The 27242-nt window shown below is 42.4% G+C and overlaps 1 protein-coding gene across 1 annotated transcript in view; it reads right to left on the bottom strand.

Annotated features, from left to right (window-relative positions):
- Positions 1 to 2792: 2792 nt before the first annotated feature.
- CALR3 (calreticulin 3) overlaps positions 2793 to 27242 on the bottom strand; it is a 30357-nt gene continuing 5907 nt past the window's right edge. Inside the window, exons 4-9 of the mRNA XM_061188688.1 lie at positions 16577 to 16671; positions 10999 to 11187; positions 7873 to 7980; positions 7665 to 7796; positions 6882 to 6974; positions 2793 to 2936 (exon numbers count right to left, since the gene is read on the bottom strand). Coding sequence (XP_061044671.1) covers positions 2793 to 2936; positions 6882 to 6974; positions 7665 to 7796; positions 7873 to 7980; positions 10999 to 11187; positions 16577 to 16671 — 761 coding nt within the window. The remainder of the gene's footprint in view (positions 2937 to 6881; positions 6975 to 7664; positions 7797 to 7872; positions 7981 to 10998; positions 11188 to 16576; positions 16672 to 27242) is intronic.

Raw genomic sequence — 27242 nt, 5'->3', positions numbered from 1 at the left:
AGACCACCTTGCTCTCCGAGCTCCAAGTTTTCAGCCTCATGGTGCTCCTTCGCTCCTCAGTTCCCTGTGCAAAGAGAAATGAGAGGCCACCAGAGGGTGTTTTTTTTTTAAGATTTTTTTTTTTTTTTTTCGGCCACACCGTGCAGCATGCAGGATCTTAGTCCCCCAACCAGGGATTGAACCGAGGGCCCCTGCATTGGGAGAGCAGAGTCTTAACCACGGGTCCACCAGGGAAGTCCCTCACCAGAGGGTTTTGAACATGAACAGCTGCTCTAGAACAGCAGCTGTGGATAAGGTAGGCAAAGTGGATGGAGAGGGGATGGATGGAAGCAAGTGGGACAGCTGGAGAGATGCAGCGGTGGTCCTGGTGGGGGTGATGGAGGCTTTTAGCTGCCTTGGGTGCTTTATCGGTCCATGTTCCATAAGGAAAAGAGAAGTCATCCTAGATATTTCAAACAGGACAATTTGTAACAGGAGACTGAGTGCAAAAGCATTGGAAAAACAGAGGAGAAATGCAAGGTTACCTAAGATTAGTAACAGTAGGAAGCTGCTGGCCTCTTTAGGACTAAGTCAAAAGGGAAAGGGTGTTACCCCAAACCCACAACCACTGGGCCCTGAGCAGGAACCCAGATACCGGTCCTCACCGGCCACCACTGTTTCTGCCATTGTTGCTAAAGTCACCCCTATTGTCCCCACTGCCTAAGGTGCCGGCAGGAGCCTGGAAAAAATGGCTTCTCCTCTTTGCCCGTCTTCTGATGTCCTTCTCACAGAACGTGATGGGGCACTAACGGGCAAGGTTGTCTGGGAAAATTGGGCAGGCTTCTAGCCTCGCTGCCGAGAGTCTACAGGGGCAACAAAAACCACAGAGACTATCCTGTCTTGACTGGAACCAGAGGCTCAATGGTGAGAGTCCCACCTGGCCGGCAGCAGAGTGGCCTGGAACTCCCTCTACTACTGTGCCCGCCACCCTGGGCAGTAATCGGCCGTCCTGGGGCCTCTCTCACCAGAGTCTAAAGCTGCACCGTCCAACACAGTGGCCTCTCGCCACGTATGGCAATGTAAGTTTAAATTTAAATCAATTACAATTCTGTAAGGGAGAATCTGTTCCATGCCCCTTTCCAAGCTTCTGGTAGCCTCCAGTGTTTCTTGGCTTGAAGATGGTGTCACCCTGGATCTTTACATGGTCTTCCCTCTGTACATGTCTGTCTCTGTGTCCAAATTTCCCACTTATAAGGATACCAGTCATATCCGATTAGGACACACCTTAATGATGTCATTATCACTTGATTACGTCTGTAAAGACTTTATTTCTCATTTTGAAATGTATAGCACAGTACAGACTCTGGGTGATAATGATGTGTCCGTGTGACACATCAATCAATTGTGACAAACATACCACCGTGGTGTGGGATGTCATTGGTAAGGGAGGGTGTGAGGGTGTGAGGATAGACAGTATATGGGAACTCTCTCTACTTTCTGCTCAGTTTTGCTGGGAATCTAAAACTGCTCTAGAAAATGAAGTTTATTAATTAAAAATAAAATTCATTCCTCAGTCCCACCAGCCACATTTCAAGGCCTCACATGTGGCCAGTGGCTACTGTATTGCCAGCGCAGATGAGGAAAGTTCTCCAGGGCAGCGCTGCTGCGGAAGATGAGTTCTGCAGGGTCTGAGCTGGTCTGACCCATTTTGTACAATTGTTTCCAGCATTTTCTCTCGAGGTCTAGCACTGCTTCTTCCCTCATTAACTTCTCCCCTTGTTCAGAGATTTAAAAGGTGGGCAGTGTTTGAATCCCACCCCTGCACTTCCAGGGAGTGAGTCTTTAGCTTCTGAGACTGATAACCCCCGATAAACTGGGAAGACCAATGTGACTGTTAGCTGAAAAAGTTGAAGGACCTTGAAAAAGTTCAAGGTCGAAGGTCTGCCAACTTCAACGAAAGCCAGAACAAAACTTGCCAGACCTTCACTTCCTGGCCAGACTTTTCACACTGATCATCTATCAATACATTCTATATAATTTCCGATTTTATTTGGCTTATTCGTAACATGGTGTCCTAAATTTGATTATTTCCAACACAAATTTCTGCGTGAAAACAGAGCTCCTCAAAACAGAAGCCTGCTATGTGTGGCTTTTTTTTTTTTTTTTTTAAGCAAGTCTTTTGATTTAAGGAAAAAAATTTAGCTGCGAAGTAATCACTATTTTCACTTGAGAGAATGAATTTCATTCCTCTGTCTTACAGAGAACTAACGGCCATGGAAGTGGGTCACAGAGTGGGGGAAAAAGCTCCTTTATGGAATGTTAAACATCTGTGCACAAGGCCTGGGTTCTCCAGAATAACCAGCGTGCAAATGAGGCACGCAAAACCTTTCCGCACCAACGGTGCTGCATAAAGATTCCATACTGGAAAAGTTTCACATAAGCTATTAGTAATTTACAACCCAAAGAAATAAAGCATCATTTCTCCTTTTTCAAGGTAAGTTTTACCACCTTTTATTTATAAAACATTTTGGGGATTAAGAAAAGAGAGTTGTGTTTTTGGCCAGACTCTCACTGGCCTCGGGCTTCCTCCAGCACTTGGGTTTGTCCAAAGGAAACGTCTCTGGGTACCTGGGGTCGGGGAGGAGGGGGTGGAAAGTGCTCGGGGAAAACCAGACTGATCCCACCGAGAAGCATGGGAACATTTTCCAAAGAAAATTAGACAAATGACCACGTATGTAGACATTTGAGCTTTTAAATGTTGATTAAAGTGGAAACAAGGTTTTACCAGTCATCTTTATCTGGGGTGGGGATGACTAAAGTTCGTTCCTCTTGTGGAATCCTTTGAAGATATTTTCTCTCCCACCAAACCTGCCCATCATCTGCTCGTCCTCATCTTCCTCTCGGGCCTTCTTCACTTCTTCCTTGGCCTGTATGGCATCCATCTCCCTTTCTGGGCCCTGGAGAAAGAAACAAAGACCCCGGCAGCTGGGGATCATGCTTCCTGTGGGCTTATTGGGTGTCAGCATGCAGCCTGCCCCTGCCTTCTGGAAGCCTCCACACCAGCTGGGGGCTGGCTGAAAAAGAACCCCCCGGTAATCAGGTCCCAATTCCTGGAACCTGTAAATGTAACCTTATACATATGGGGAAAGGGCCTTTGCAGACGTGATTAAATTAAGCATGTTGAGATGAGGAAATTCTACTGGATTATCAGGTGGACGCTAAATTCTATCATAATGTTCTCATAAGAGAGGGGCAGAGGGAGATTTGACACAAACAGAGACAGAAGAGGAGAAGGCCACGTGAAGATGGGGGCAAAGATTAGAAGGATGCGGCCACAAACCAAGGAGCACCAGGACCCATCAGAAGCTGCAAGAGGCGAAGTAAGGGTTCTCCCCTAGAGCCTTTGGAGGGAGCAAGGCCCTGCTGATGCCTCGATTTCAGCCTATTGATACTGATTTTGGAATTCTGGCCTCCAGAATGGGAGAGAATACATTTGTGATGTTTTAAGCCAGCAAGTTTGTGGTGATTTGTTATGGCAGCCCCAGGAAATGAATACACCCTCCTTCTTCTATTCTCAGAGCACCTGGGCCGGTCCTTCAACCAGCTGACCAGTGAATGAGTAATGAGAAGAGGCCTCAGAGCCTGAATGAGCAATTCCAGACATGTGTGATTAAAAGAAGGGTTAGGATGAGTGAAGACACGTCAAGAAATTTCCCGTAGTCATTCCTGAAAAAAGAGTTTAGGAAGGCTTTGCAGCAGAAATCAGATTCAAGAAGAAATGGCTCGGGACGTCCCTAGTGGTCCAGTGGGTAAGACTCCGCGCTTCCAGTTCAGGGGGCCCAGGGTTCGATCCCTGGTCGGGGAATTAGATCCCACATGCATGCCGCAACTAAGAAGCCCGCCTGCCACAACTAAGACACGGCGCAGCCAAAATAAATAAATAAATATTTTTTAAAAAAGGAAAACAGAAGAAAGGGCTCATGAGAAAATCACTTAGTGATAACCACCTTTCATCAGTGGAGGGGAAATTTCCCCCTGAAATGCCTTGAAATGTTCAAATTTTAAGCACCCGCTTTGCAGTTGGTCCCAGTGTGACGGACATGACATGGAAGATGCCTTATCAGTGAAAGTAAGGGAATGAGGAGATTTCGATTAAAAGCAGGAAGATGTTTTGTGTATCACCCTTAATTTAAACTCACCGGCATGCAATGTAACAACCCAAAGTTTCTGGCTAAAACAGTGTGGAGGGTCCTCCAAGACCTTTCTCTCTAAGTCATGGCACTCCCAGAAGACACCGACCACTCTCTCCTTATGGGTGAGCCGCGCCACCATTTAGTTATTGGTGCTTAACAACACGAGAAACAAAATGTTTATGCCCATTAAAAGCATACATTTTAGCGTCAATATTCTGGCTCCAAAGAGTTATAAATGAATTTGTACTGATGGAAGATATTTTATCTTCTTTATGTGAAGCCAGAGCTAAGTTTTTAAGTTGGTTTCTCAGGATAGGGGCCTCAAAATACACACTAAAAAAAAAAATACAGGAGTGCTTCCACACTTGAGGGAATAGAAAGGCAAAGCACAGAGGGGGCAAGGACATTTACAATACACTTATCTGACAAAGAACTTGACAGAATATATAAAGGACACCTACAACTAAATAAGAAAAGTTCAAATAACCCAATGCGAAAGTGGGCAAGCGACATAAACAGGCTGTATCAACCATATGTTTCTCTTGCTTTGACATCTGCGGCCTTGTTGACCCAGGAGGGATGGCCCCTCCAAGGGGGCCCATTCTTAGAGATAGTAAATGCCAAAAAGCACTCTTTTCATATGCAAACTACATTCAGAGCTCACATCCCTAACGACCTCCACTACTGGGCTCATGTTCAGGGCTGATTTCTCCTTGCCTTGATTAACCCACAGCCAGGTACTAGACAACTAGTACCCCAGAGCCCACTGAAATTCTTAAAACTAGCCAATCCTAAGCCTGCTTATCCGGGCTTATCTGTTCCTTCCTGCAAAAAACCAAAGCAAAGTTTTTTGCCCACATCTTCCACGCTCTCCCTCTGCCTCCTGACCAACGCTGGTGCTTCCCCATGTGGCCCTGAATGGCATGGCATGGCATGGCCCCTCCTCTGGGAATCTGTGAGTAAAATAAACTATCTTTTTGATGGAGGTCATCTCCTGATCTGCTGGCCTCACCACACCTGAATAATAACAAAACTTACATCTTAAAACACAGGTATTTCACAAAAAAGGATCTCCAAATGGCCACAAAAGCCATGAAACAGTACCCACCTTCATTCGTCATCAGGGAAATGCAAACAAAATCAGAGAGAGATACCACTACACACCTATAGAAACCCACAGTCCCCAGTGCTGGTGAGACTGGAGAGACTGCAAAACAGTGCAGCCCCTCTGGAAACAGGTTGGCAATTTCTCATAGAGTTAAAGATACACCATACAACTCAGCAACCCCCTCCTGGGTATTTACCCAAGAAAAATAAAAGCACACATCCACACAAAAAAACTATACGCAAAATTGATAGCAGCTTTGGTCATACTGTTAAAAATTGGAAACACCCCTGGGACTTCCCTGGTGGTGCAGTGGTTAGGACTCCACTGCTGCCACTGCAGGGGGCGCGGCTTCGATCCCTGGTCGGGGAACTAAGATTCCACATGCCCCGTGGTGCGGCCAAAAAAGAAAAAAAATTGGAAACAACCCAAATGTCCATCAGCTGGTGAGCAGATAAACTACTCAGTAATAAGAAGATACAAACTACTGAGTGAACCTCAGCAACATGGAGGAATCTCGGAGACACTACGCTTGGTGTGAGAAGCAGGCTCAAAAAGACTCCATACTATATGATTCCATTTATATGACATTCTGGAAAAGGCAAAACTATAGGGACATAAACAACAAGGACCTACTGTATAGCACAGGGAACTATATTCAATATCTTGCAATAACCTATAATGGAAAAGAATCTGAAAAAGTATATATATATTCTGAATCTGAAAAAGAATATATATTTATAACTAAATCACTTTGCTGTACACCTGAAACGAACACAATGCTGTAAATCAACTATACTTCAAAAATACTCTAAGGACGGATATCAGATCAGTGATTGCTGGAGTAGGGGAGGGCTTGGTTACAAGGAGACTATTTGGGGTGGTGAAACTGTTCTACATCTTGATTTTTAGTGGTGGTTTCATAACTATATGTGTTTGTCAGAATTCATAGAACCGTACATTTCACAGTATGTCAATTATACTTCAATAAAACCGACTCATCAACAACAACTGACAGTAATACCTAGCATGGCCAAAGATGCGGCACAATTGAAATTCTTGACCATGCGGAAGGGAATGTAAACAGGATGACACACTGAAAACTGTTTGTGTAAGAACTGGTGATCCAGCCTGCCCACTCCTGGGCATGTGTCCATTGAAAGTCATGTACAGGAATGATGGGAACAGCTTTATCCACAGCTTTTTCCACAAACTGGAAGCATCCCAAAGCTGCATCCACAGAGAATGGATACCTACCTTCTGGAATATTCACAAAGGAAGAACAAGCTACTGCTGTATGCAAAAGTATGAATGAACTTCGCAACACTACCTGAATGAATAAATAATGGGTAGCTACATTTACATAAATTTCAAAAGGAGTCAAATCCATCTACAGTGATGGAATAGTGGAACCACCATTCCTTTGGGGGTGGGTGCTGGCTGGGAGGGATCGCGAGGAGGTTCCTGGAGCTCTGGTGACGTTCTATATCTTGATCTGGGTGGGGTGTTCATTAGTAAAAATTCATCAAGCCTTTTCCTATATGTGAGACTTAAGTGCAGAAATAACTGAATTACGAAAGAAAAGTTCATTGTGTTCATTGTACCTTGGTTTCACCCCAGGTGGCCTTGCCAAAATTCTCAGCGTACTCTTCATCATCTGTGATCAGGAAGTTATCGAAGATGGTTCCGGATCTCACCTGTGGATGAACATAAGGCCTCCGTTACTGATATGAAAAATGAAACTTTCCACAAAATAAACAGTTGTAATTTGCTCAGTACTGTAACAGTGATTAGCTGTCAATAGTAGGACATGCAGATACCCTTTTCTAGAATATCTGTTCCCTCCAGGGCACTGGTTCTCAAACTTGGCTGCATATGGGGACCACCAAGAACATTTGCAAAACTCCTGATGCCTGGTCTCACCCCCAGGGATGCTGATTTAGCTGGTCTGGGGTACCACCGGGGCACTGAGACTTTCAAGAACTCCCCAGTGACTCGAGCATTCAGCGATGTTTGAGAACCGATGCTCGAGAACCTTCCTGTGCAAAGTGTGAGCCGTGGATGGGCAACATGAGCACCGCCAGGGAGCTTGCTGGGGATGCAGAATCTCAGGCTGCACCCTGGACATGCTACATCTGAATCTTCAGTCTTATCCTAAAGCTGACAGGCACCACAAGGTCAGCTCCAGGCCAATTCCCAGGGAGCAGGAAGGCAGACAAGAAGCACCCAGGGCAGGAAGCATGTCCATTTTGTCTACGACTGTATGTCTTGGGTCCAGGTAGGGGTGCCAGGCACACAATAGGGGCTCAAATACTAGCTATGTGAATTAAGGAGTTTAGGCTGAAGTCCAGAGTTATTAAACTAAAGCGAATTTAAAACCAAGTGACCTGCCAAAGCTCCAGTCCGATGGCACCGATGTTCTCAAATTCTGAGAGGTCATATTCCGTCAGATAGTTGGTGTTTTTCATCTTCTGATGGAGCCAAACATCTCTGTCTATGCCCTCTGGTTTCAGGCCATCCTGCAACAACAAGCCGTATGTGGTCGGCCCGGGGGACGTGGGGGGGGGGTGCTGGGGGGAAGGAGGTGCCACGCACTTGGTGTGGAGGCTTCTGCAGCATCGGCGCCTGCCGGTCCCCGTCCAGTTCGCTGTTCCAGTCGCTCGGCGTGCTGGCGCTGGCATCCAGAAAGTGCTTCTCCCAGGCCTTAAAATATGTGTAGGGGGAAAAAACTTAGATTCTCAGATTTGAGAAAGGAAATTCTTAACTCCCAAGAGGGAGGGGCAGACCTGTGACCCTGGTTGCACTTTTCCCCGTGTCCTCCTCCATTTGATGGTCGAAGGGCTAAGTGCTGGGGTTCCCTCCCTCACCGGGGGCTTCAGGACCACGCACTGCCTGCTTTTCCTCCCCAACTGCACCTATGATGACAGCACTCTTTCCATGCTGTTGAGAGGAACGGTGCTGTGGAAAACTCGAAATAGTGGCCAAAGTTAAAATGATGGGGCAAAGAGTGATGTTGGGAAGACGGGCCACATTTACTGCTGATTAGGTTAAGTCTGTCCTACATCATGGTCATATATGGACTGTTCCAGAGAGAGGCTGCACAACGAAGGAATGTCCCAAGATTTACCTGAGGACTGCTGGGTAGCAGGAGAAAAGCAGTTGTATTATTCAGCCCTTATATATATACTCACACTATACACATATATATAAAACACAGGGGACTTTCCTGGTGGTCCAGTGGTAAAGAATCCGCCTTAAAATGCAGGGGACGCAGGTTCGATCCCTGGTCAGGGAACTAAGATCCCACATGCCACGGGGCAACTAAGTCCGCGCGCCACAACTACTGAGCTCACGTGCCTCAACTGGAGCCCACGTGCTGCAACCTACAGAGCCCACATGCTCTGGAACCTGCGCCCCACAGCTAGAAGCCCGCACACCACAACGAAGAGCCCGCACGCCACAACTAAGACCCGATGCAGCCAAAAAAATAATAATAACTAAAATAAATAAATAAATAAATAAATAATAAATCTTAACAAATAAAACACAGGTATACATATACACATACATATATACACACATACACATATATACACATTTCTACACATGCATATATACACATATCTATGTGAAGGTGACAATAGGTGTTGAATACATTTTTTTTTTCTGTTTTTTTAATGGAGCTTTATTTATTTATTTATTTATTTATGGCCCCACCACACGGCTTGTGCGATTTTAGTTCCCCGACCAGGGATCCAACCCATGCCCCCTGCAATGGAAGCAGTGGAGTCCTAACCATTGGACCGCCAGGGAATTCCCAAATAAATATTTGTTGAATAAATGAATGGATGAGAAAAATTTGCTCTGGATTAATAATATTTAGATAAACATATCAAAGCATAAAAATGGTGTACAATGATGTTTTCTCTTTCAGAATAACTGAGAAATAGTAAAAGTGTTGCACTGAGACTATGGCTTTTCCACGTTACTCTAGAACTTCTCAACGATGGCACATGGGAGTTAATCGTCTCTCCTACTGCTCTTTGCCCCGACCCCAACTGGCAACAGATGAGCCAGTCTCGTGTTGGGATCCAGGAAATGATTACAACTCAGTCAGTAGCCGACTCTTTATAATGAGGGTTATCAAATGGTAACACCAAAAAGAACCACACTGTTTAGGAGATCACACAGAACTGAACATATGGACAGAACGCGGCCAGTTTGGAAACGAGCTTTCTGAAAGGATGATTTGGCTCCTCTGGGGACCTGCCTCATGTACACTCGGCACCAAGGCACACCTGCACTGCTAGGATGGCATCCTTGTAGCCCAGAGGCAGCCAGGATTTCAGTCCTAAGACCCGTATCTCCTGAGCCTGGGAGCCTCAGCATCAGTTTCTTTGCCATTCTGTACCTTGTTTAAAGTAAGTGCTCTTTCCAGGTGAAAAACTACTTTTTTTACTTTGGTTTGAAGGTAAGAAAGGGAGAGTAAAACTTCACGCCTTTTTTCTTTTTCTTGAGAAATGATGGGGAAGCCTTATATGATTGGGATTTTACTCTAATCTGAAGACATCCTCATTCATTGGACACATGGATTCCAAATTCATGGAAATTTACTTTTGATCATCTATGAAAAAAAAGGGTTGCCAAATAATTTAAGTCTAAACAAGATGCCATTTTAATTTCATAATTACATTCCGTCTGTGATGAAGTATTTGACTATTAGACAGCAATGCCACTAATATTTTAAGTTGCCAGAAATTAATTGTAAACATCAGTTACAGTACTCTCAGTTATGGCAAAGACAATTGTCTTAAGATAAATAGCTTACATTTTGGCATAATGTTTGATGTACAAAAAAAAATGTTACAATGACTAACGTAAATGGAAAAAAAAAAAAGTACCTTAATAGCAGGTTGAGTTCCCCAAAAGATTTCTCAACGTCTTAAGTCTCAGAATCTGGGAATGTGACCTTATTAGGAAAAAAGGGTCTTTGCAGATGTAATTAAGGTAAGGATCTCTAGACAGGTCATTCTATAATTCTGGATTATCCAGGTAGGCCCTAAATCCAATGACAAATGTCCTTATAAGAGACAGAAGAGACACAAGAAGAAGAGAAGGCTATGTGGAAAAGGAGGCAGAGATCGGAGTGATGTGTCTACCAGCCAAGGAATGCTGGGAGTCACCAAAAGCTGGAAGAAGTGAAGAAGGATTCTCCACTAGACCCTTCAGACAGAGTGTGCGGCCCTGCTGATTTCTGACTTCTGGCTTCAAGAAGAACTGAAAGAATACATCTCTGTTGTTTCAAGCCCCCAGTTTACGGTCCTTTTTATGGCAGCCCTAGGAAACTAATATATACCTGTTACGATAATTGATTCTTGGTTGTCAGTCACAAGTATGATGCTCAAAAATACTTATGCTAACATGCAGAATGACAAGAAAATCATTTTTATAAAGGTTGCTGATACATTTTCCTTCTTTTAAAAAAACATTGGTTACAAAAACAAACCCTACTTGCTTTCATCTCAGATATTTTAACTCTTTCACAATACCTTGAAGTGTGCAGCTGTGTGGCTGGTCTCAGCATATATGCTCTGAGGAGGGCACTTTGATTGTTGTAATGCTGTCATCATGATTCCCAGCCAGGCAGCAATTGTACGGTACTTGGGTACTTACGAACTACACTTGTATACTTTCTAGCAGCTGTGCGGGAAAACTCCACACCTGGGATTTGCCCTCTGTAGCCTGGTCCCAGTCCTCAGACTCTGCTGAAGCCTTCTCCATTTTCTTCAGTGATGTGAGCTGCCAGTCATACTCTATGCTGCCGGATTCAATCGACTGACCATCAATTTTCACTTCGTAAGTGAGGTCTGGTCTTAAAATCAAAGTGTAGAGGTGTGTGAAGCCATCAACCTGAATGTTTTGGGGGAGAAAAGGAAAAGAATGAGACCCTTGACGTTTCAAGGCAGGTCTAAGATATGCAGCGTAAGTTGTCATGGGTCAAAGCCTTGTTGTAAACAGCAAGCAGAGACGTTCTAGAAATAGGGGCTGACTTGACAATGAAAGGGTGTCCTACAGAAGACTCACCCCTTCGTAGAATACTTCCTCACTACTGGCAGCCTTCTCTTGAGTGGCTGATTCCCTTTTTGTGCAAAGACAATGGCTTTCACCTATAATCCCCCAGGCAGTTATGATGGGGTGATTGGTGTAAACCGAGGGACCAGTGCGTTGTTGGACTTATGAAAAGTTACATGCAAAACAACTTCCGGCTCTGCATTCTGAAAGACACCAAATGAAGCCCACTCTATTTCTCAACACAAGGGAGAATTTTTAACTCTCTGAATTGTCCAACAATTTAAGCTTGGGGAGGGCAGGCCTGGTGTGCCTTTTGGTCATGGTTAAAGCCCCAGGCTGGACACAAGGAAAGCATTTAACATTCAGTAAAGGAGGGCTGGGGACTTCCCTGGCGGTCCAGTGGTTAAGACTCCACGCTTCCACTGCAGGGGGCACGGGTTGGATCCCTGGTTGGGGAACTAAGATCCCGCATGCCACACAGCGTGGCCAAAAATAAATAAATAAATAAATAAATAATAAAATAAAGGAGGGCTGGAGGGTGGATGGGAGGGGGTCTGGGGAGGCTGGGGGTGCCCAGGACATATCTGACTGTCAGCAGCAGAGGGGACCCCTGAACCATACCCCAACAGCAGCAGCATCACTGGGGGAACATGGGCAATGCCCATTCCCAGGTCAGCCCCGAACTGCTGCATCAGAGCCTCGTGGACCCTCTGGCCACTTTCATAGGCACTCCAGGGTCTCTGACGCTGCTCAAGTTTGGGAACCACTGCCCCAGCATAAAGGCTCTGTCAGGAGGAGTCTCTCCCTGCTAAGAGCCAAATCAAAACGTCTTTTCAGTACCCCTCTGCTCTGCCACACCGTAGCCAATGACTCTGTCCCGGGACCAGTATTACAGTCTACTCTGTGTCACCCTCAACCCTTGTAGCCTGCTGTGACAGCTGAGTGCACAATTCTCCAAATGCTTTCCCCCTGCTCTCTGCCTGCCTTTGTCTCCACTTGTCTTTCTTAATTTAGACTTTGGGCTTGCTGGCCCCATGGCTGGCACCCTCTGGGATTTGTCCACCGGCCCAGAGCCTCCTGAGGGATAACATCTACACCCACACATATGTAAACAGCTCCAAGCCAACATCTTTAATCCCAACCATCAGCCAAGTTTCAGACCCAAAGTTTCCAACAATTTATTCGACACCTCTACCTCGATGTCTGCCTGGATTTCACAACCAACTGTTCTAAACATACCCCCGACTCTGCCCTGACCCCTTTCTTGGCCTTTATTTCCCCTCCTGTTTAACAGCAACGCCACTGAGAGTCATCATCCACACCCTCAGCACCCAGATTCCAAACATCACCAAGTCCTCTGGATCCTACACCTGAATCATCTGTCAAAACGCTCCCGTGTTCTGCATCCCGCTGAAGCCTTGACCTAACAATCTCACCCATCTCCCTGCCTGTTGATCGCCAACCATTCCTCCCCAGAACATCCGAGGTCTTTTTTTTTTTTTTTTTTTTTGGCTGCGTCGGGTCTTAGTTGCAGAGTGCGGGTTCTTCCTTGCCGCAGGCGGGCTTCTCTCTAGTTGCGGCATGCTGGTTTTCACTTCTCTAGTTGTGGCGCTCAGGCTCCAGGGTGCCTGGGCTCTGTAGTTTTGGCACGCAGGTTCTCGAGCGCATGGGCTCTGTAGTTTGCAGCACACAGGCTCTCTAGTTGAGGCTCGTGAGCTCAGTAGTTGTGGCATGCGGGCTTAGTTGCCCCGCAGCATGTGGGATCTTAGTTCCCTGACCAGGGATCGAACCCGTGTCCCCTGCATTGGAAGGCGGATTCTTTACCACTGGACCACCAGGGAAGTCCCTTTTTTTTTTTTTTTTTTTGGTAGGTCTTTTTTCTTTCCTTCCTCTTTTGTTCTCTTCTCTTGTGGTTTGATGACCATCTTTAGTGTTGTGCTTGGGTTGCTTTTTCTTTTTTGTGTGTGTATCTATTTTAGTTTGGGGGTTTGCTGTTCCCATGAGGTTTTGATATAGCAGTCTATACATGTACAAGGTTGTTTTAAGTTTCTAGTCTCTTTCCTGCCTAGAGGAGTTCCTTTAGCATTTGTTGCAAAGCTGGTCTGGTGGTGCTGAATTCTCTTAGCTTTTGCTTGTTTGTAAAGCTTTTGATTTCTCTGTCAAATCTGAATGAGAGCCTTGCTGGGTAGAGTATTCCTGGTTGTAGGTTCTTCCCTTTCATCACTTTAAATATATCGTGCCACTCCCTTCTGGCTTGCAGAGTTTCTGCTGAGAAATCAGCTGTTAACCTTATGGGAGTTCCCTGGTATGTTATTTGTCATTTTTCCCTTGTTGCTTTTAATAATTTTTCTCTGTCTTTAATTTTTGTCAATTTGATTACTATGTGTCTCGGTGTATTTCTCCTTGGGTTTATCCTGCCTGGGACACTCCACACTTCCTGGACTTGGGTGGCTATTTCCTTTCCCAGGTTAGGGAAGTTTTCGACTATAATCTCTTCAAATATTTTCTCAGGTCCTTTCTCTCTCTCTTCTCCTTCTGGGACCCCTATAATGCGAATGTTGGTGCATTTAATGTTGTTCCAGAAGTCTCTTAGGCTGTCTTCATTTCTTTTCATTCTTTTTTCTTTATTCTGTTCTGCAGCAGTGATTTCCACCATTCTGTCTTCCAGGTCACTTATCCATTCTTCTCCCTCAGTTATTCTGCTATCGATTCCTTCTGGTGTATTTTTCATTTCAGTTATTGTATTGTTCATCTTTGTTTGTTCTTTAATTCTTCTAGTTCTTTGTTAAACATTTCTTGCATCTTCTCAATCCTTGCCTCCATTCTTTTTCCACGGTCCTGGATCATCTTCACTATCATTATTCTGAATTCTTTTTCTGGAATTTAGTTGTTTTTCCGGGGTTTTATCTTGTTCCTTCATCTGGGACATAATCCTCTGCCTTTTCATCTTGTCTATCTTTCTGTGATTGTGGTTTTCGTTCTGCAGGCTGCAGGATTGTAGTTCTTCTTGCGTCTGCTGTCTGCCCTCTGGTGGATGAGGCTATCTAAGAGGCTCGTGCAAGCTTCCTGATGGGAAGGACTGGTGATGGGTAGAGCTGGGTGTTGCTCTGGTGGGCAGAGCTCAGTAAAACTTTAATCCGCTTGTCTGCTGATGGGTGGGGCTGTGTTCCCTCGCTGTTGGTTGTTTGGCCTGAGGCGACCCAGCACTGGAGCCTACAGGCTCTTTGGTGGGACTAATGGAGGACTCCGGGAGGGCTCACGCCAGTGAGTACTTCCCATAACTTCTGCACCAGTGTCCTTGTCCCCGTGGTGAGCCATAGCCACCCACCCCCACCTCTGCAGAAGACCCATCAACACTAGCAGGTAGGTCTGGTTCAGTCTCCTATGGGGTCACTGCTCCTTCCCCTGGGTCCTGGTGCACACAAGACTTTGTGTGTGCCCTCTAAGAGTGGAGTCTCTGTTTCCCCCAGTCCTGTTAAAGTCCTGCAATCAAATCCCGCTAGTTTTCAAAGTCCGATTCTCTGGGGATTCCTCCTCCTGTTGCCAGACCCCCAGGTTGGGAAGCCTAACATGGGGCTCAGAACCTTCACTCCAGTGGTGAACTTCTGTGGTATAATTGTTCTCCAGTTTGTGAGTTGCCCACCCGGCAGTTAGGGGATTTGATTTTATTGTGATTGCACCCCTCCTACCATCTCATTGTGGCTTCTCCTTTGTCTTTGGATGTGGGGTATCTTTTTTGGTGAGTTCCAGTGTCCTCCTGTCGATGATTGTCCAGCAGTTAGTTGTGATGCCAGTGCTCTCACAAGACGGAGTGAGCGCACGTCCTTCTACTCCGCCATCTTGAACCAATCTCCCGAGGTATTTTTTTTAACAATGCAGGCCAGACCTCCTCCTTGAAAACCCTTGAGGGCTGACCACTGCATTTCTTTCACAGCATTGCAGAGTGAATCGGAGCCCCATGAAGATAACCTTGCTCCTCACCGAGGAGTCTGTAATGCTGACTAGCTGCTATGATCCAAGGCTCCAAGGCTCCTTCAGCAGACTTGTCTCTTATTTTTCTAACAGGCTGCAGAAATACCAATACCTGTCTGAGGGAGTTGACGGCCTGCCGGCGCCACTCAGGGCCCCGTAGGCTTGCTGCCCCCAGGTGGCTGAGCTCTGGCCTCCCAGGCACAGTCCAGGCCAGACCGCACAGCCTCCATCTGGTAGTGTCATCCCCTTTCTCTCCTGCATGCCTGAGCTGCAACTGAACAAATGCTCGGGAATCATATCATGAAGACTGGTCCTCTGGTCCAACACTAAGGTGGAGGAGGAAGACCTGGATTTTGAGCTCCCCTCCACCCTCAAGGGAGGGGTGTCAGGCCTCTGAGTACATGCGGGACCTGCTGATCCTTTAGAACCATCAAGTCAGCAGGCAGGACCCAGCGAGGAACCATGCTGCCAATAGAGACTCACTGGGGCTTTGTGAGGATGCCGAGCGCCCCCTGCTCAGGTTGAGACTGAATAAAGGACAGTTATGGATGCTTCCGCTCCTTGCTGTCAATGATCTTGAAATACACTGGCCTCCTGCCCAGATTCACAGAGGCTATGGGTGCTGGGGATGCCTCAGGGGACAGGTCCCTGCTTCCTGGTGCTTACCTTCAAAGTGTGGGGGGATGAGCTTTGGGGAGTGTACTTCCCCTTCACAGGCCCACACACCAGGGACTTAATGCAAGCTGCCTCTTTAGAGAAGCCCCGGTAGGGCCATTGAGTTATAAACAGGCCCTAAGACCTAAAATGTCATTTTCACAGGATCCCCTGGGTAAAAATGTAAAGCATGTATGCATTCATTTTAGAAATATTCCCATTTTAAATTGTTTTGGTATTTTGAAGATTAATTTCACCAGAATTTTTTTCCACCCTGAATATTTCATTCCTTAATGATGATGGGTATAGCTGAAACGTGACCATCCTGTTGTAACCCTTATGGGGCATTTTATAAATCAATGTCATGGCTCACAGTGAGAAGTGTACCCTCCCGGTGGGTAAAAACTTTGGAAACCAAACCAATCAAAGTGGTGGACAAGTGTCTCTAACAGGCCTGCTAAACTGGAAAGCAGGGACAGGACAGACAAGGCCCATCCATAGTTCACTTAAATATTTTAAGGTCAAAACTATTTTCTATAAACTTACGTTATTATCTGGCAAGATTTAACATGATCACTGATTTGAATATGAAAGAATTTACCTTACACCTGATTGATTTCTTGTTTGAGTGATACTGATTCTTGAAATGTAAAATAACATGAACTTTCTTGACATCAAATCCACAAATATCAGGTCCTACAAAAAAAATATTAACTGCTCTCAATTTCCTTCTGTCATGCATCACCACAGGATATCCCCAACCATTCTCCTGAAATAATATACAAGGCACAGGAAGCTTACATGTCTGGGAATAATCAGATGTTCTTGTGGAGATATTTAAATGGATGGTGACACTCAGTTCAGGTCACGGTCACTGCAGCCACTTTGGATTGGAGTGTAAGCCGGAACGTGAGGAAGAGAAGGAAGGTCTAACAACAGTCTAGTAAGCATCCCCCCACGTGCTGTCTGAGCCTCAGGCCCTCACTCTGAAGCTCTGACCAAGGCTCCTGTACCCATAGGAGGGCTTCAGAGCTGGACTGACTGGCTCCGATGCCAGTTCTCCTTCGCTGTTGAGATATATTTGCAACTAACATATTCACCTCCCATGCCTCAGTGTCCTGGTCTGTAAAATGGGGGTGTTAATCTTGACTTCACAAAGCTATTTTGCCAATTCAAGGGGCTAATGTATGTGAAGCTTTTAGTATGGCAATGCTCCATATTTGTTGTTATTATTGCTATGCTCCAAGACAACACACATACGTATATATACATATTCTTAAAGATAACACCACATCGTAAGCAAAAAAGAGGTTACAATCAGTACGTAGGTTCCGATGAACTGTGAAATCTATAAAGAGTTCTATTCAAAGTTAATGATTTTTGCTTTTGACAAAATTCAACACCCATTTATGATAAAAACTCTCCAGAAAGTAGGCATAGAGGGAACTTACCTCAACATAATAGGGGCCATATATGACAAACCCACAGCCAACATCGTTCTCAATGGTGAAAAACTGAAACCATCTCCTATAAGATCAAGAACACAACAAGGATGTCCACTCTCACCACTACTATTCAACATAGTTTTGGAAGTTTTAGCCACAGCAATCAGAGAAGAAAAAGAAATAAAAGGAATCCAAATCAGAAAAGAAGAAGTAAAGCTGTCACTGTTTGCAGATGACATGATACTTTACATAGAGAATCCTAAAGATGCTACCAGAAAACTACTAGAGCTAATCAATGAATTTGGTAAAGTAGCAGAATACAAAATTAATGCACAGAAATCTCTTGCATTCCTATACACTAATGATGAAAAATCTGAAAGAGAAATTAAGGAAACACTCCCATTTACCACTGCAACAAAAAGAATAAAATACCTAGGAATAAACGTACCTAAGGAGACAAAAGACCTGTATGCAGAAAACTATAAGACACTGATGAAAGAAATTAAAGATGATACAAACAGATGGAGAGATATACCATGTTCTTGGATTGGAAGAATCAACATTGTGAAAATGACTGTACTACCCAAAGCATGCAATCCCTATCAAACTACCAATGGCATTTTTCACAGAACTAGAACAAAAAAATTCACAATTTGTATGGAAACACAAAAGACCCCGAATAGCCAAAGCAATCTTGAGAAAGAAAAAAGGAGCTGGAGGAATCAGGCTCCTGGACTTCAGACAATACTACAAAGCTACAGTCATCAAGACAGTATGGTACTGGCACAAAAACAGAAATATAGATCAATAGAACAGGATAGAAAGCCCATCCCAGAGATAAACTCACACACATATGGTCACCTTATTTTTGATAAAGGAGGCAAGAATATACAATGGAGAAAAGACAGCCTCTTCAATAAGTGGTGCTGGGAAAACTGGACAGCTACACATAAACGAATGAAATTAGAACACTTCCTAACACCATACACAAAAATAAACTCAAAATGGATTAAAGACCTAAATTTAAGGCCAGACACTATAAAACTCTTAGAGGAAAACATAGGCAGAACACTCTATGACATAAATCAGAGCAAGATCTTTTTTGACCCACCTCCTAGAGAAATGGAAATAAAAACAAAATTAAACAAATGGGACCTAATAAAACTTAAAAGCTTTTGCACAGCAAAGGAAACCATAAACAAGATGAAAAGACAACCCTCAGAATGGGAGAAAATATTTGCAAATGAAGCAACTGACAAAGGATTAATCTCCAAATTTTACAAACAGCTCATGCAGCTCAATATCAGAAAAATAAACAACCCAATCCAAAAATAGGCAGAAGACCTAAATAGACATTTCTCCAAAGAAGATATACAGATTGCCAACAAACACATGAAAGGATGCCCAACATCACTAATCATTAGAGAAATGCAAATCAAAACTACAATGAGTTATTACCTCACACCAGTCAGAATGGCCATCATCAAAAAATCTACAAACAATAAATGCTGGAGAGGGTGTGGAGAAAAGGGAACACTCTTGCACTGTTGGTGGGAATGTAAATTGATACAGCCACTATGGAGAACAGTATGGAGGTTCCTTAAAAAACTAAAAATAGAACTACCATACAACCTAGCAATCCCACTACTGGGCATATACCCTGAGAAAACCATAATTCAAAAAAAGTCATGTACCACAATGTTCATTGAAACTCTATTTACAATAGCCAGGAAATGAAAGCAACCTAAGTGTCCATCGACAGATGAATGGATAAAGGAGATGTGGCACATATATACAATGGAATATTACTCAGCCATAAAAAGAAACGAAATTGAATTATTTGTAGTGAGGTGGATGGACCTAGAGTCTGTCATACAGAGTGAAGTAAGTCAGAAAGAGAAAAAAGAATACCGTATGCTAACACATATATATGGAATCTAAAAAAAAAAAAAGTTCTGAAGAACCTAGGGGCAGGACAGGAATAAAGTCACAGATGTAGAAAATGGACTTGAGAACACGGGGAGGAGGAAGGGTAAGCTGGGAAGAACTGAGAGAGTGGCATGCACTTATATATACTACCAAATGTAAAATAGATAGCTAGTGGGAAGCAGCTGCATAGCACAGGGAGATCAGCTCTGTGCTTTGTGACCTCCTAGAGGGTTGGGATAGGGAGGGTGGGAGGGAGATGCAAGAGGGAGAAGATATGGGGATATATGTATATGTATAGCTGATTCACTTTGTTATAAAGCAGTAAGTAACACACCATTGTAAAGCAATAATACCCCAACAAAGATGTTAAAAAAAAAAAAAGTTCATGATTTTTAAATTGGCACGTAAGTTTCAGTCACTAGGGAAATGGAATGCTGCAGGACACTGTATTCCCTGCTCAGAGACAAAGAAGTTCTGAATATTCTAAGCAAGGTTTACAGGAGAGATCTGGAAAATCTGTCAAACCTTCCGAGACTGTTTGGAATTACCCTGCTGCGGTTTCATTGACTTTAAGCCATAGGAATGTACTAAAGTGTCTGCGTGTCTTTCTGTCTCAGACGGAATTCCACCACATCCACTGACCCAGGCCTGCACCCACCCCTGTGAACAAACCCTGTGTAGACACAAGCAGATGACTGTGACTTCTTCTAGAACTTGCAGTGATGAACCTCCAGATTAAATAAGAGAAATCTAGGCTGCACATAATTACTTAAAGAATATTATCAATTTGCCAGGTAGATGTGACATTTTACTTGGAAATAGCGTCTACGGAACCGACAAAGAACACCACATCTATCTCCCAGTTGAGTTCCCGGAGGACACGTGGTTTATATAATTTCCTTTTTTGTCATTGCTGGAAAACATTCCAGTTCAATTTTTTAAAACAAAAGCTATGTAATCTATTTGTATGAAAGTCTATTATCTCAGGATTGAAACATGAAATTTATTTTTCCTTCGAAATTGGTCAGAATTTTCCTCTCTATTCCTAAGCACCTACATACTTTTACTATTAAATTCAGCTTCAGAATGTGCCCAGATCTGACCAGAAAAATCTGGACATTTTCCATTAACAGCAATCATAAAATAGTTATGCAGTAATGGATTTTTGTGAAGAATGGGGTAGGCAGATGGGCTGAAATTGGGCTGACCTGACTTTGGGCAAGTATTTTAATCTTTCTGAGTCTCAGTTTCCTTATTTGCAAAATGGGGGCTGTGTTACCCATTTCCTAGGGTTTTACACATAATCTAAGATTGGATGGGTAAGGCCCCCGGCAAGGGCCCAATAAAACATATTTCTCTCTTCCTCTTCAACACCAGCAAGCTGCTCTCAAACCAAAGGCTAGAGCTGAGAAATCACAGGAAGTGTTCTAATAGTGACACAATGGGTTTGGGTAAAATGTAACTGATTTTGAGTTAAAAGCAAAATAATGCAGAAAATTTATATATATATAAATTTTATATATATATATTTTACTCCAACATATGCTGCTTTGCAATTTAAATGTAGCAGACATGCTGTGTATATTTAAAAGTAGTATTTTGGTGGATATTTGTGGTTATTTTGTTTATTAAATCTAACTAAATCAAATATTTGTGAAATCATCTCTAATTCAGTAGGTATTATTTTTTTGTCAGATATCTCTGCCATCCTGTTTTAAGAGAATAATAACAATAACCAAAACCGAGACATTTAAATTTAGTTTTTAATCTAAATAAAGACCTTTTCCATTCCAGATTTTAAATTCAAGAGTAAATGTGAGGGACTTCCCTGGTGGCGCAGTGGTTAGGAATCCGCCTGCCAGTGCAGGGGACACAGGTTCGAGCCCTGGTCCGGGAGGATCCCACATGCCGCGGAGCAACTAAGCCTGTGCACCACAACTACTGAGCCTGTCCTCTAGAGCCCGTGAGCCACAACTACTGAGCCCACATGCGGCAACTACTGAAGCCCACGGGCCTAGAGCCCGTGCTCCGCAACAAGAGAAGCCACCGCAATGAGAAGCCTGCGCACCACAACGAAGAGTAGCCCTCGCTCGCTGCAACTAGAGAAAGCCCGCACGCAGCAATGAAGACCCAATACAGCCATAAGTAAATAAATAAATAAATAAATATTTTAAAAAAGAGTAAATGTGAGGCGTGGCAGGTAGAGAGAACTCTGGGCAGGGAGTCGGGGACTGCGCACTCTGTGGAAACTTTGGATCAATCTAATGCTGTGTCCTTGGAGAAGTTGCCTCACTCTCCAAAATGACAGAGCAGAATTAGATCTAAATCTAGTAAGTAATCTAATATCTAATAAAATAATATTCTTTTTACTTCTACAATAACACCAGTATCAGCTGTATATATAAATATAAGGACAGCATAACTAGGTGTCTGAAGCCTGATCCTGATCACGAAAAAATTTAAAATAAGCATGGGAAAACGTCACATGAGAGAAAATAATTTTAAAGAATAAGTCCCCAAATCTGGATTATGGATGGATATTTTAAAAATACATTTTCATCCTTAAAGCTTTTGTTTTTCCACCTTTTTTTTATTGTGGCAAAATACGTACAACACAAAATTTACCATCTTAGCCATTTTTAGTGTACAGTTCAGTGGTATTAAACACATTCACATTGTTAGGCAACCATCACCACCATCAACCCCCATAACACTTTTCATCTTGTAAAACTGAAACTCTATACCCATTAAGCAATAACTCTACATCTTCCCTTCTCCCCAGCCCCTGGCAACCACCATTCTACTGTCTACCTCTATGATTTTGACTACTCTAAGTACCTTCCATCAAAGGGGAAATCACAGGCTCGGAGGGGCAGGTACTTAGAGAATCCATCTTCCTGAGTCACCTCTCAGCAAACCCTACTTTCAAGTCCCTGGATATCCTGTCTCACTTCAGCTTTAGTGTGAACAGGATGTGTAAGACATGGGGACACTGAAATGGGAGGGCAGGACAGTGCCACCAAAATTGTGCCCCAGCGCGGCTCACTGAATGACCCGCTAACACCAAGGCTGTCCTGGGGAGTTGGCTGCTGCCTGAACGTGGTTCTGGCAAAGAAAGAGACGAGATGGGCTTTTAGGCTGTGACAGCATTAAAAATCATCAGCCATGGAGTTCCTTGGTCATGCAATTCCCAAACCCTTTTAATTTATTGAGGCAAAATTCACATCACATAAAATCAACCATTTTATTTATTTATTTTCTTTCTTTCTGTTTTTTTTTTCCTCTTTTTTTGGTTACACCGCACAGCTTGCGGTATCTTAGTTCCTCGACCAGGGATAGAACCTGGACCCTTGGTAGTGAAAGCACAGAGTCCTAACCACTGGACCACCAGGGAATTACCTCTTTAAAAAAAAAAAATATATATAGTTTTTTATTTTATATTGGAGTATAGTTGATTTACAATGTTGTGTTAGTTTCAGGTGTACAGCAAAGTGATTCAGTTAGACATATACATATATCTACTCTTTTTCAGATTCTTTTCCCATATAGGTTATTACAGAGTATTGAGTAGCATTCCCTGTGCTATACAGTACGTCCTTGTTGATTATCTAAAAACCAACCATTTTATTTAATTATTTATTTATAATTATTTATTTATTTATTTATTTTTGGCTGTGTTGGGTCTTCATTGTGGTGCCCTGGATTTCTCTAGTTGTGGCGAGTAGGGGCTACTCTTTGTTGTGTTGTGCGGGCTTCTCATTGTGGTGGCTTCTCTTGTTGCAGAACACAGGCTCTAGGTGCACAGGCTTCATTAGTTGTGGCACACGGGCTCAGTAATTGTGGCTCACAGGCTCTAGAGCACAGGCTCAGTAGTTGTGGTGCATGGGCTTAGTTGCTCCGCGGCATGTAGGATCTTCCCGGGCCAGGGATCAAACCCGTGTCCCCTGCATTGGCAGGCGGATTCCCAACCACTGTGCCACCAGGGAAGTCCCAGTCATTGGAATTTTGATAGGGATTGGACTGAATTGCTTTGGAACTTGTAGATTGCTTTGGGTAGTACTGACATTTTAACAATATTAAGTCTTCCAATCCACAAACATGGGATGTGTTCCCACTTATTTATGTCTTAATTTCTTCCAGCAATAGTGTGTAGTTTTCATTAGACAAGTCTCTCACTTCCTTGCTTAAGATGATTACTAAGTATTTTACTCCTTTGGATGCCATTGTACATGACACTGTTTTTGTAATTTCCTTTTCAGATTATTCATTGTGTATAGGAATGCAACTGTTTTTGGTTTTGTTTTTTAACATGTTGACTTTGTATCCTGCTACTTTGCTGAATTCATTCATTAGTTCTAATAGGGTTTTTCTGTGCAAGCTTTAGGGTTTTCTACGTATCATATCATCTGCAAACAGATAATTTTACTTCTTCTTTTCCAATTTCTTTTCTTTTTCTTGCCTAATTGCTCTGGCTAAAACTTCCAGTACTATGCTGAATAGAAGTGGGAAAACAGGTATCCTTGCCTTGTTCCAGATCTTAGAGGAAACACTTTGAGTTTTTCTGAGTATGTTCACCGTGGGGTTTTCATATATGCCTTTTATTACATTGAATTCGTTTCCTTTTATTCCTAGTTTGTTGAGTGTTTTTATCATGAAAAGGTGAATTTTGTCAAATGCTTTTTCTGCATCAACTGTGATGATCATTTTTCTCCCTTCATTCTGTTGATGTGGCATATTACATTGATTTTCATATGTCAAACCATACTTGCATCCCAGGAATAAATGCCACTTGGTCATGTTGTATAATTCTTTTAGTATGCTGCTGAATTCTGTTTAGTAGTATATTGTTGAGGATTTGCATCAGTGTTTTCTTGTAGTGTCTTTGGTTTTGGTATTAGGGTAATGTTGGCATCATAGAATGAGTTAGCAAGTGTTCCCTCTTCTTCAATTTTTTGGAAAAGTTTGAGAAGGATTGGTATTCTTTCAATGCTTGGTAGAATTCACCAGTGAAACCATCAGATTCAGAGCCAGCCTTCCTTCTTTCCTTCCTTCTTTCCTTCCTTTCTCTTCCAGTTTTATTGAAATATAATTGCCATACAGAACTGTATAAGCTTAATATACACAACATAATGATTTGACTTACATATACCATGAAATGATGACCACAATAAATTTAGTGAACATCCATCATCTCATATAGGTACAGAATTTTAAAAAAAGTATTTTTTCCTTGTGATGAGAACTCTTAGGATTTACTCTATCAACAACTTTCATATATAACATACAGCAGTGTTAAGAATATTAATCATATTGTACATTACAACCCTAGTATTTATTTGTCTTATAACTGGAAGTTTGTACCTTTTGACCACCTTCATCCCATTCCCCCTCCTCCATGCCCACCTCTGGTAACCACAAATCTGATCTCCTTTTCTATGAGTTTGCTTGTGAAGTATAATTGTCCTACAACATTATGTTAGTTCCTGGTGCAGAAAATAGTGATTCAATATTTTTATACATTACAAAATGGTCACCATGATAAGTCTAATTACTTTGTTACCATACAAAGAAATTACATTATATATGACTATATGACTATATTCCCCATGCTGTACATTTCATCCCTGTGGCTCACTTATTTTGCAACTGGAAATTTGTACCTCTTAATCTCCATCACCTATTTTACTCATCTTTTCACCCTCTTCCCCTCTGGCAACAACCTGTTCTCTACATTTATGACTCTCTATTTTGTTATATTTGTTCATTTGCTTTGTTTTTTAGATTCCACATATAAGTGAAATCATATAATATTTGTCTTTCTCTGTCTGACTTATTTCACTTAGCATAAAACTCTCTAAGTCCATCTGTGTTGTCACAAATAGAAAGATTTCATTCCTTTTTGACTGAGTAATATTCCATTGTATATATACATCTTCTTTATCCACTCATTTATTGATGGGCACTTATATTCCTTCCATATCTTGGCTAATGGAAATAATGCTGCAGTGAACATAGGGGAGCATATATCTTTTCAAATTAGTGTTTTTGTTTTCTTTGGAAAAATACCCAGTGTGGAATTGTTGGATCGTATGTTAGGTCTATTTTTAATTTTTTTAATGAACCTGCCTCCATTTTCTATAGTGGCTGCACCAATTTAAATTCCCACCAAAAGAGCACAGGAGTTCCCTTTTCTCCACACCCTCACTAACACTTGTTATTTGTTGTCTTTTTGATAATAGCCATTCTGACAGGTGTGAGGTGATATCTCATTGTGGTTTTGATTTGCATTTCTCTGATGATTAGTTATGTTGAACATCTTTCATGTGTCTTTTGGCCATCTGTATGTCTTCTTTGGAAAAATGTCAGTTCAGGTCCTCTGCCCATTTTTCAATTGGGCTTTTTTTTTTTTTTTTTGATGTTGAGTTCTATGAATTCTTTGTTTATTTTGGATATTAACTCTTTATCGAATCTATCATTTGCAAATCTCCTCTCCCATTCAGTAGGCTGCCTTTTCATTTTGTTTGTGGTTTCCTTCACTGTACAAAGGCTTTTGAGTTTGATGTAGTCCCATTTATTTATTTTTGCTTTTGTTTCCCTTGCCTGAGGAGACAGATGCAAAAAAAATATTGCTTAAGCTGAAGTCAAAGAGCATACTGCCTGTTTTCTTCTAGGAGTTTTATGGTTTCAGGTTGTAATTTAAGTCTTTAATCCACTTTGAGTTTATTTTTGTATATAGTGAGAGAGTAGCCCAGTTTCCCCAAAACTATTTATTGAAGAGGCTGTCTTTTTCCCATTGTAAGCTTTTGCCTTTTTTGTTGTGGATTAATTGACATATATAAGCATGGGTTCATTTCTGGAATCTTTATTCTGTTTCACTGATCTATGTGTTTGTTTCTGTGCCAGTACCATACTGTTTTGATTACTATAAGCTTTGTAGTATAGTTTGAAATCAGGGAGTGTGGTATCTCCAGGTTTGTTACTCTTTCTCAAAATTGTTCTGCCTGTTTGGGGTCTTTTGTGTTTCCATACATATTTTAGAATTATTTGTTCTAGTTTGTGAAAAATGCTATTGGTATTTTGATAGGGATTGCATTGAATCTGTGTATTGCCTTGGGGAAGATGGATATTTCAACAATATTAATTCTTCCAATCCATGAGGTATACCTTTCAATTTGTTTGTGTCATCTTCAATTTCTTTCTTCAGTGCCTTATAGTTTTCTGAGCACAGGACTTTTACCTCCTTAGTTAGATTTATTCCTAGGTATTTTATTCTTTTTGATGCAATTGTAAATGGGTTTGTTTTCCTCATTTTTCTGATAGTTTGTTGTTGGTGTATGGAAAGAAAACAGATTTCTGTATATTAATTTTATATCCTGCAGTTTTACTGAATTTATTAGTCCTAGTAGTATTTTGGCAGTGTCTTTAGTATTGTCTATGTATAGTATCATGTCATCTGCACACAGTGACAGTTGTACCTCTTCCTTTCTAATTTGGATTCCTTTTATTTCTTTTTCTTCTCTGATTGCTGTAGCCAGGACTTCCAATACTATGTTGAATAAAAGTGGCAAGAGTGGGCATCCTTATCTCGTTCCTGATCTTAGAGGAAGTGCCTTCAGCTTTTCACCACTGAATATAATGTTGGCTGTAGGTTTGTCATATATGGCCTTTATTATGTTGAGGTATATTCCCTATATACTCACTTTGTTGAGACAAGGCTTTTCTTTGTTGGGATAATTTTGTTTACTGCTTCAATTTCCTTACGACTTATAGGTCTATTCAGATTTCCTATTTCTTTGTGATTGAGTCTTGGTAGGTTTTGTGTTTCTAGGAATCTGTCCCTTTCATCTAGGTTATCCAACTTTTTGGTGTGTAAATATTCATAGTACTCTCTTA

The sequence above is a fragment of the Eubalaena glacialis genome, chromosome 4 (assembly GCF_028564815.1).
Source record: "Eubalaena glacialis isolate mEubGla1 chromosome 4, mEubGla1.1.hap2.+ XY, whole genome shotgun sequence".
Taxonomy (NCBI): domain Eukaryota; kingdom Metazoa; phylum Chordata; class Mammalia; order Artiodactyla; family Balaenidae; genus Eubalaena; species Eubalaena glacialis.
Note: the sequence above shows the minus strand (reverse complement) of the source record. Positions and strands in the feature narration are given on the sequence as shown.